This window comes from Myotis davidii, unplaced genomic scaffold, assembly GCF_000327345.1.
Source record: "Myotis davidii unplaced genomic scaffold, ASM32734v1 scaffold200, whole genome shotgun sequence".
Taxonomy (NCBI): domain Eukaryota; kingdom Metazoa; phylum Chordata; class Mammalia; order Chiroptera; family Vespertilionidae; genus Myotis; species Myotis davidii.
In genome coordinates this window covers 7339594-7348679 of record NW_006293700.1, presented here as the reverse complement: position 1 = coordinate 7348679, position 9086 = coordinate 7339594, and the positions used below count along the sequence as shown (strand labels likewise).

The following is a 9086-nucleotide window of genomic DNA, read 5'->3' as shown; positions in this document are numbered from 1 at the left end:
CCCCGGCAGGCAGGAACTCACATACCTAGACAGGTTTTTAAATCACATAGCAAGAGGCAAGTTCCTTCCTACAGCTTTTCATGATCCAGTCCACTGAGGCCTTATGTGTCTGCTCCCACTTCCTCTCCTTCACCTATGGACGGGAATGGGAGATTCTCGCAAGACAACAAGGACAACAAGCCTTCCAGTGTTTGAGGAGCTCTCAGCCCTGTAGGTGCAGGTCTGCGTGTTCTTGAAACACTGCTCCCTGGGGCCGACTGCCATGGTTCACTGGTTAGTGTGAAAGTTTCATCTTGTCCCGATGGCGATAGGAGGACGGGGCCTGGACATGCGTTGGTGGAGCATGTCGGTGGCCTCCTTGCCTGCAGCTGTCAGACCTGCTGCTGACCTGAACCAGCCTGCCCTTCCATAGGAATCCGGGCCCAGCACACTCAGCCAGGAGAGAAACTGTGCAGACTTTTTTTGTCTTAACTTTATGTGCTTCTTTGGGAGTTTGGGGTGAATGTATGGGAACCTAAAATAAATGAGGACATTCAGCTCCTTGCCCCATTTCCTCAAAGGATTCTAATTAATGGGTGTGTCTCCATAGGTCTCTGACCCCCGAGGCTCAGATCTTCTGCTCCTAATTCTGGTCCCGAGGTCCTGGCCCCAATGACATGTTAAGGATATACTCGGTGGCCATTGACCTTCTGGACTCTTTGGGGTTGATCCATGCAACTATGAATGAAAGATACTCCTTCCCTCCTGCCCTGGGGTGTCCTACAGGCGAGGTCAGTCCAGCCTTCCCAACGAGGACCGGACACATACAAGCATCTGCGAGTTGTCTGATGGAGCTAGCATAAAAAATTGAAGTGGGACGTATCAGGAGGCCACTCTGTTTCCTGCTAGACAGTCTGGACTTCCTCCTGCAGACATAGGAGCCATTGAAGGGCATGGTGTAGGGGACCGGCAGGCTCTGGTTTGCCTTCTCCAGGGTTACGCTGGCGGTGACAGAGAGGGTGTATTGGAGGGAGAGAAACTGGGAACAAAGGGAAAATTTGGCTTGGGAGGATGTTGCAATAGTCCAAGCAAGACCGACAAGGAGAGAAAGATGGGCTTCCCTGCCACCAGCTGCTGGTATCCCCAATCAGGAACTCTCTGGACATGGGAGCAGGAGAGACCTAGGTCCTTTTTACTCGTCCTGGTGGCTCTATAACCTTCCATCATGGTTCTGATTCTTACATTTGATGACTAACGCTTACTCCATCACCTCATCATTCTCCTCTTCCTGCTTCCCTTCTTCTCCCTTCACCTCTCCTTCCCTCCCTCCCTCCCTGCCACCCTCTCTTCCGCCCCCTGCTCTTTCTCCCTCCTCCTCCATTCTTTCTCTCTTTCTCTCTCTCCACACCCATCCCCATCTCCCTCTGCTGCTGCTTCTCACTCTCCCCACCTCCATCTCTCTCTTCCCCTCCCTCTTTCTCTCTCTGTCTGGAACAGCCTAGAGCAATAAACCTTGCCTCCTGCCTCTAGCTCAAGCCTTTCTAAAAGGAGAAAAAAAGAAAAGTAAAACAGAAAAGCAAGCCAGACCTATAAAAAGAATAACTGAAGAACAATCGCTCGTGTCTGGGAGAGGCAGTATGATGCAGAGAGCACAGCTGCCCTCACCACTTGAAGACAGAAGCCTCTAGGGTCGGGAGAGCAACAAAGGTTTGGTCTCCCAGAGTCTGGAACCCCTGGGATGCTTCACACATATTCAAAACAGCTTTTGTCATGGGTCCCATCATCTCAGAGCCTGGAGGAGACAATCACAGCCCTCACCAATGATCCTGCCACTCCGGTGGAAACAGAAACCCATTAAACAGCACCCCACATTCTGGCTTCCCTTGTGATCATCCACTACCTTCCACGTGCCCAGAACTATGGTCAGTAACTATCCCAGGCCCCAGCAACCTGTTTACAAACATCTAGAATTCCCAGGCACTTCAGGATGTTTCCAAGCAGGCAGCAGAGTCTTCTCTGAGAGAAGCCGTCCCTTCAGATCTATTTATGCCGATGTAAACACTTGCCAAGGAAACAAGGCATGTGGGCATGCGCGGCCCTGCCAGCCCTGGGGCTGCTGCAAAAGGCAACTGGAAAGTCACATGTCCCAACAGTGGAAAATACATATGCAGCTATTCTTAGCTCTGGAATGTATACACCGTCTCCCTGCCCAGCAGCTGTGTCACAAAGCTCTAGAAAACTGTGAAAGCGCCTTTAGCATAAACAAATCCAGAACTCTCCCAGGACCAACCATTTGTCAACTGAAGGAAAGGCCCAGGTTTATGGTTTCACTTGGAGCCAGAGGTGGAAACTCCGGCGGGACCAGTCGGACCAGGCATCGGTGGCTATCACTGCAGCCAAACAAGGTAAATGTCTCTAATGTTTCCCTCTTCTGCAGGTGGACTGCCAGGTGTCGAGCAATACACCCTGCCCAGGGTATTATTGGGGCTCTGCTTTCTATTTATCCCATCTTTAAAACAAAACCCTAACGAATTTGTGAAGTCATGTTTCAATAAATGTATTGCAAAAGTCCCTTTTCATCCCTGTTTCTGTCTGGTTACCAGAGGGCCACGCCCCCTCAGAATGACTAGCGTGGGGCATAACTAACACCCAGAAAGATGCAGAGATGAGTTCACTAAATAACAGAAGGCTGAGAATCTGGAGAAAGGCTCACAGACTTCCGCTGGTCAAGTGCACGAGCTGTTTATTTTGCTTCCGGCTAACATTTCAGACCCCGGCAATCAGTACCTTCCTACAACCTTCGTTGTTTTTGTTTGCTTGTTTTTTCTCAGATTATCTGAAGGAAGATGTTATTTGCCTGTTACCTTTCAGAGCAATCCTAACCAAAACGAGAGGTGTCGGCTGTGGGGTCTGGAGCGTGGGTGGCCTCCCTCTGCAATCTTCACTAAGCGATATTCTTGGCGATACCCATACGCACTGGTGAGTGGACACAGATGCTCTAAGTCTCCGAGCTGTGACAGCTAAACCCTCCTGTACGTGCTCCCTCTTGGAACTCCCCTTCACCCCACTTCTTTGCAGGATGGACAAGGAGTCAGCAGATGGGCTGCTCTTCAAAGACCACGACTTCTCCTCTGACTTGTTGAGGCAGCTCAATGGCTTAAGACAAAGCAGGATCCTGACGGATGTAATCATCTGTGTTGGGGCCTGGGAGGTCCCCTGCCACCGAAACGTGCTGGCCTCCAGCAGCCCCTACTTCCGGGCCATGTTCTGCAGCAACTTCCGGGAGCGCGGGGAGGCCAAGGTCCAGCTGAGAGGCATCGACGCCACGACCCTGGAGCAGCTGGTCCTGTATGTGTACACCGGGGAGGTGCCCATCACGGCCGAGAGCGTCCTGCCCTTGCTGGAGGCGGCCTCCATGCTGCAGTACCCCAAGCTCTTTGAGGCCTGCTCCTCCTACCTGCAGAGCCAGCTGACCCCCAGCAACTGCCTGGGCATGATCAGGCTCTCGGAGATCCTCAGCTGCGAGACCCTCAGGAAGACGGCCAGGCAGGTGGCCCTGACATACTTCCCAGAGGTGGCCGCATCCGCGGACCTGAAGGAGCTCTGCGCCTTGGAGTTGAGAGACTACCTGGGGGACGACGGGCTGTGCGGGGAGGAGGAAAAGGTGTTTGAGGCCTTCATGGGTTGGGTCAAGCATGACCTCCAGACCCGGAAGCGACACATGCAGGAACTGTTCAAGCTCGTCAGGCTTCCGTACATCCACCCGGCCTTCTTCCACCACTTCATCGCCAACGACGCCCTCCTTCAGTCCTCGCCCTCATGCCAGGTCATCTTGGAGATGGCCAGGAGGCAAATGTGTTCTTTGTATGGCACCACCGGTGTCCCAGACCTCCAACCTCCGTGGCACGTGCCCCCAAGGAACTCTTACCAAGACTTCCTCATCCTCTTGGGTGGGAGGAAGGACAACCAGCAGACCACCAGGGACGTTCTGCTGTACCACAGACAGACAGGCCAATGGCGGAGCCTCGCCAAACTCCCCGCCCGGCTCTACAAGGCCGCAGCCGTGGCCTTGCACCGCAGCGTCTATGTGCTGGGAGGCATGGCCGTGGGCACAGAGAAGAGTGAGCCCAGTCGCCATGTCTACATCTTCTCCCTGAAACTCAACCAGTGGAGGCTGGGACAGCCCATGCTGGCGGCTCGCTACTCCCACAGAAGCACCTCCCATAAGAACTTCATCTTCTCCATCGGGGGGATTGGAGAAGGGCAGGAGGTCTTGGGCTCCATGGAGAGATATGACAGCATCTGCAACGCCTGGGAGAATATGGCCAGCATGCCAGTGGGGGTTCTGCACCCTGCAGTTGCTGTGAAAGACCAAAGACTCTACCTTTTTGGGGGAGAGGACATTATGCAGAACCCTGTGCGCCTTATCCAGGTAAATGGCTGGTCCTTCTCATCATGTAAGTGCATAAGTGTGTACCCTCGCCACATGCACACACAAACACAAACACACACACATATAAATACTCGCATAACACACACATACACACTTGTCATCTGCAGGGAAGTTGGGGGGAGAAGGAAAAGAAGAAAGAAAGAGAGGGAGGAAGGAAGTTTAATTTCAACAAGATTTTATCCATTTATGAATTATTTTGTGTAAGGTTCATATAAACAAAGGTACATCATATACAACCATGAATGTAAAGGTGAAGAACATGGACTCTGGACTCAACCAGACCAGCTCCTCTTCTCACTCTAGCTGTGTGACTTTGGGAATGTCACTTAACCTCTCTGAACCTCAATGTCTAATCTGAAAAATGGGGGTTAGTAATACTACCTACTTCATTGGATGGTTGTGATGATAAAATTTGGTAAACTGATTTTTAAAAAATAATAAGGCCTTTATATGATGGCGATTGTATTTTACACAGAAAGAATTCCCAGTGAATAATACTGGGCCATTTTCCTCTATAAATGAGTACTTTTGTTCCTTTTTTCCTTATATGAAGTCCATCCTATCTCTCTTGTGCTAAATTCTGCCAGTAATGAACTAATTTACATTTGATATTTGAACTTTAAAATGAGAAAATTACCAGGAAAACAAGTTCTGGGGATCCTGATTGGCTCTGTTTCCGAGTGCAGCCCATCTCTGTGCTCTGTTTGCCTTTCCTCGTGCTCCGTGTTGTCTATGGTTCTAATGACTCTCAAGCATGAGCTGTCCAAGAGCCTTCCTCACGTAGCCCCAGACTTGCTCTTGGCTGAAGACAATCTTGGATACACTGGACCAATTAGACATTTAACCAGGAGCTAGAAATGAAAATAACCGAAAAAGCACTGGTTTCATGACCATCCAAGTTGCTCCATTTCTCATTAAAAGAAAAAATTGTCCCGAGCAAGGGAAGCAAACACATACTACAATGCATAACTCTGGGTCCATTTTATAGAAACACAGCCTCTGATCTCATGGCGGTCACATAAAGACCAATTTCTAGTAATATTCTTCTTTCTGTTATTTAATTATATTTTTTATTGATAGTAATATACCTACTAAAAATTCTAAAAATTGGAAAAATCTCTCCCATTTCACCCTTTCATTACTACTTTTTAAAGAGGACCATGTTTTTTTAAATGTGTTTTTACTGGTTTTAGAGAGAGAGGAAAGGAGAGGGAGAGAGAAACAGTGATGGAGAGAGAAACATCAATCATCGATCGGTTGCCTCCTATACACACCCCATTGGGGATTGGGCCCACAAACCAGGCATGTGCCCTGACAGGGAATTGAACGCCTCGGTGCATGGGAAGATGCTCAACCAACTGAGCCACACCTTCCGGGGCTTAGTTACTACTTCTGTCTTTTGAAAATATCACTTTAAAATACAGAGCCATGATTCTATCTCCCCCTCAGGTTTATCACATTTCCAGAAACACGTGGTTCAAAATGGAGACGAGAATGATCAAGAACGTGTGTGCCCCTGCAGTGGTGCTTGGGGAGCGGATTGTCATCGTGGGAGGTGAGTTTGAGCAGAGGATCGCCAGGCTGGGCATAACTTGGCATCTCCCATGGAAAAAGGGTCACTAATAGGTGGACGTTGTTCCACAAGACTGTCTTTGTAAAATCACATCCCTCTGGCTGAGGGAGTGTGGACAACTTGACAAAGTTCTTTTCCCCTCCAGAAGTTTCTCCCTGTCATTTTCTGTAAACAGGAATGAAATAATGCCTTATTTCACAGAGTTGTTGTGATAATAAAACATACTCATGTATTGAAAGCACATGGCGTGGTCCCAGACACGTGGCAAGTACTCAAAACACGTTTACTCTTGTTAACATTAGCTACTGATGGATCATCCCTCTGTAGTCACAGTGTAGTGTCGTGGTTAAGAGGACCGGTTTGGGGGTCCGACAGATCTGGGTTCACATCCTGCCTCTGCCACTCCCTGGCTGGATGCTCTTCAGCAAGTGATTACTCTGTTGTGCCTCAGTTTGCTCATCTGTAAAATGGAGATCCTCAGAGGGCCCCACCCGATAAGGCTGTTGTGGGGACCCATGAGTTCCCAAAGGCTCCTTCTTTGGATTGTTGTAGCTCTGGGGTGGGCATGTGAGCGGGATGAAGAAGCCAGTGAGGCTGAGAAAGGCACTGGAGTCAGGAGGCAGCTCCCCATCGAAAACGGGCCATGTGCCGCCTTAACCTGGGGTTAGGGATGCAGGGGCCAAACCCCATCCCTGCTGCACACTTAACCCTGGGCAGGTTACCGGTTAACGTGCCACGCTGTAGTTCAGATTCCAGCCTCAGTGTTAGGCGAGGGCAGAGATCAGACTCGTACCCAGACCACTGACCTCCACTCCCAAATGAGCAATGCTGACCTTGCTGCCATTCCACTTGGCTTTCAGGTTACACAAGGAGGATTCTGGCTTATGACCCTCAGTCCAACAAGTTTGTCAAATGTGCGGACATGAAAGACCGGAGGATGCACCACGGGGCCGCGGTGATGGGCAACAAGCTCTACGTGACGGGCGGCCGGCGGCTGACCACGGACTGCCACATCGAGGACTCGGCCTCCTTTGACTGCTACGACCCCGAGACAGACACCTGGACCTCGCAGGGACAGCTGCCTCACAAACTCTTTGACCACGCCTGCCTCACTCTCCAGTGCATTCCCCACGCCTCCACCTTCTCCTGAGGTCGATGAGAAACCAAAAAACCGGCTGTGTTAGTCCAGACGTTCTTGTTGCAAGAGACAGAACCCTACTCCAAAAAGCTTGACCCTAAACAGGTGCAGCCAGAGCTCACAAGACCCAAAGTTCCAGAGCTGGAGGCCTGGAACCAGGCCTATTGTTGGCAAAATACTCTCTCTCTCTCTCTCTCTCTCTCTGGCTTTGTTCTCCACACCGTGTGAGGACAAATCCAGACTCACATTCTCTAGCTTAGCATCTTCAGGAGAGACTTTACCATTATCCATATATTAACCCTAAAAAGAAGTAAACAATCCTGTTTGGCCCTTATTGAGTTCCATGCAACCTCTTGGGATCATACTACCATAACTGGCTAGTCCTGGATGGCGTCCCTACAGGCAGAGGTGGGGTTAATGATCGTGGACAACCTATCTGAACGGCACTTAATGGCATAGGAGTGGTTCCCCAAAGGAAGATATGCTGGGCTGACAAAAGCCACATCTGCCCGAACACCATGGAGACTGGGAACAGAAGGGCGAAGAGCCCTTGGTCTGAGTGGCAGCAGGAGCAGTGGCCATGGCCGAGTGTCCCTGAGACCAGGGATGCGGTGCGTTGGAATTCCAGAAAGTATGTGCAGCTCCGTATCTGGTGTTCGCAGCATTGTCTGTGCTGCCAGAATAAAGTTTGCTTCTGTTGCCAAGAGATGTTTTTTCCCCAGCCTCTGGGGAGCTATAAACCTGCAGAATTAATCAGGATTTTCATTTTGGTAAATGTTATGAGAATTGCTCTTCTGAGGAAAGCCAACAAATTCCTTCAGAGATTACAGCAATTATTGCCCTCCCAGTGCTGGGGCTGACTTTCCCTGTGGCCTTCTTTATCTCAAAGTGCCTCCCACACTGGGCCCAGTCCCGGGCACAGGAATAAGTGGAAGCTGGAGGCACATTACAATCACCTGGAAGATGTTTGAACATGGGACTGATCCCCAGTGGAGAGGGACAGATGGGGATTCTCAGAGGCGGGGCCCAGAGCTCTGTAGTTTTGAAAAGCATCCTAGGTCATTATAAGGTGGAGTCAAAACCACCTCACTGCTCATCTGTGGGCACTGAAGACCTTCATACGCGGGTCCCTCCCCATCCTGTCACAGCCAGCCCTGTCCCAGCCCAGCGGTATACGCAAAGTCCTCTCCCCACCTATGGGAGCACCTGGAACGAGTCTTGCTGCCCTGAGTCTGGCACCACAGGCCCATGCTCTGGACTTTCCATGTGTGATAGAAGCCTCCCCTGACCCTTGCTCAAGAGATCTTTATTATTTCTGCCCCCTCTTTCTTGTCTGAGGGACTTTGCACTTGCAGTTGCCCCTGCCTAATACACACCTCTCTCACCTCTTCACCTCACCTAATTTCAATTTATTCCTTACACACCAGATTTGGTAAAAGTCACTGAATCAAGGAGGCCTTTCGTGTACCCTCCCCTCCCCCTCCCCAACCCCACACACCCCAGCCTGGGTCAGCTCTCTCATTAAATGTTCCCATTGTCTCCTATACTTTCTGTATTTTTTTTTTTTTAATCTTCACCCGAGGATAATTTTCCCATTGATTTTTAGGGAGAGCGGAAGAGAGAGGGAAAGACAGAGAGAAGCACCGATGTGAGAGAAACACATCAATTGGTTGCCTCCTGCATGAACCACAACCAGGGCCCAGGCTGGGGAGGAGCCTGCAACCAAGGTACGTGTCCTTGACTGGAATTGAACCTGGGACCCTTTGATCTGCAGGCTGACGCTCTATCCACCCAGCCAAAGCAGCTAGGGCTACTTTCTGTATTTTTATCTTTGAGACTCTTAACCTATTTATAATTACTGTGTTTTCCTCTAGACCAGTGGTTCTCAACCTTAGCTGCACATTAGAATCACCTGGGAATCTTTGTAAAATCCTGATTTCTGG

General features: G+C 50.1%; 1 protein-coding gene across 2 annotated transcripts; it reads left to right on the top strand.

Moving 5' to 3' along the window:
• Window positions 1-2139: 2139 nt before the first annotated feature.
• Window positions 2140-8623, top strand: KLHL38 (kelch like family member 38). 2 transcript variants are annotated; one of them, XM_015566287.1, is made up of 5 exons: window positions 2140-2384; window positions 2583-2958; window positions 3058-4411; window positions 5882-5987; window positions 6866-8623. In XM_015566287.1, the coding sequence occupies exons 2-5, from the start codon at window positions 2645-2647 to the stop codon at window positions 7153-7155; spliced, it is 2064 nt and encodes a 687-aa protein (XP_015421773.1). In that variant the 5' UTR covers window positions 2140-2384; window positions 2583-2644; the 3' UTR covers window positions 7156-8623. The 2 variants fall into 2 exon arrangements, with proteins under 2 accessions (XP_015421773.1, XP_006767412.1); XM_006767349.2 differs by lacking the exon at window positions 2140-2384 and having other exon boundaries at window positions 2882-4411.
• The last annotated feature ends 463 nt before the right edge of the window (window positions 8624-9086 follow it).

What these genes read in the sequence shown, in the direction of transcription:
- KLHL38 (XM_015566287.1), top strand. Translation starts at nt 2,645, where the DNA reads ATGAGTTCACTAAATAACAGAAGGCTGAGAATCTGGAGAAAGGCTCAC. An exon ending in GGCGATACCCATACGCACTG is followed by an intron (nt 2,959 to 3,057) that starts GTGAGTGGACAC and finishes ACTTCTTTGCAG; the next exon opens with GATGGACAAGGAGTCAGCAG. An exon ending in GCGGATTGTCATCGTGGGAG is followed by an intron (nt 5,988 to 6,865) that starts GTGAGTTTGAGC and finishes CTTGGCTTTCAG; the next exon opens with GTTACACAAGGAGGATTCTG.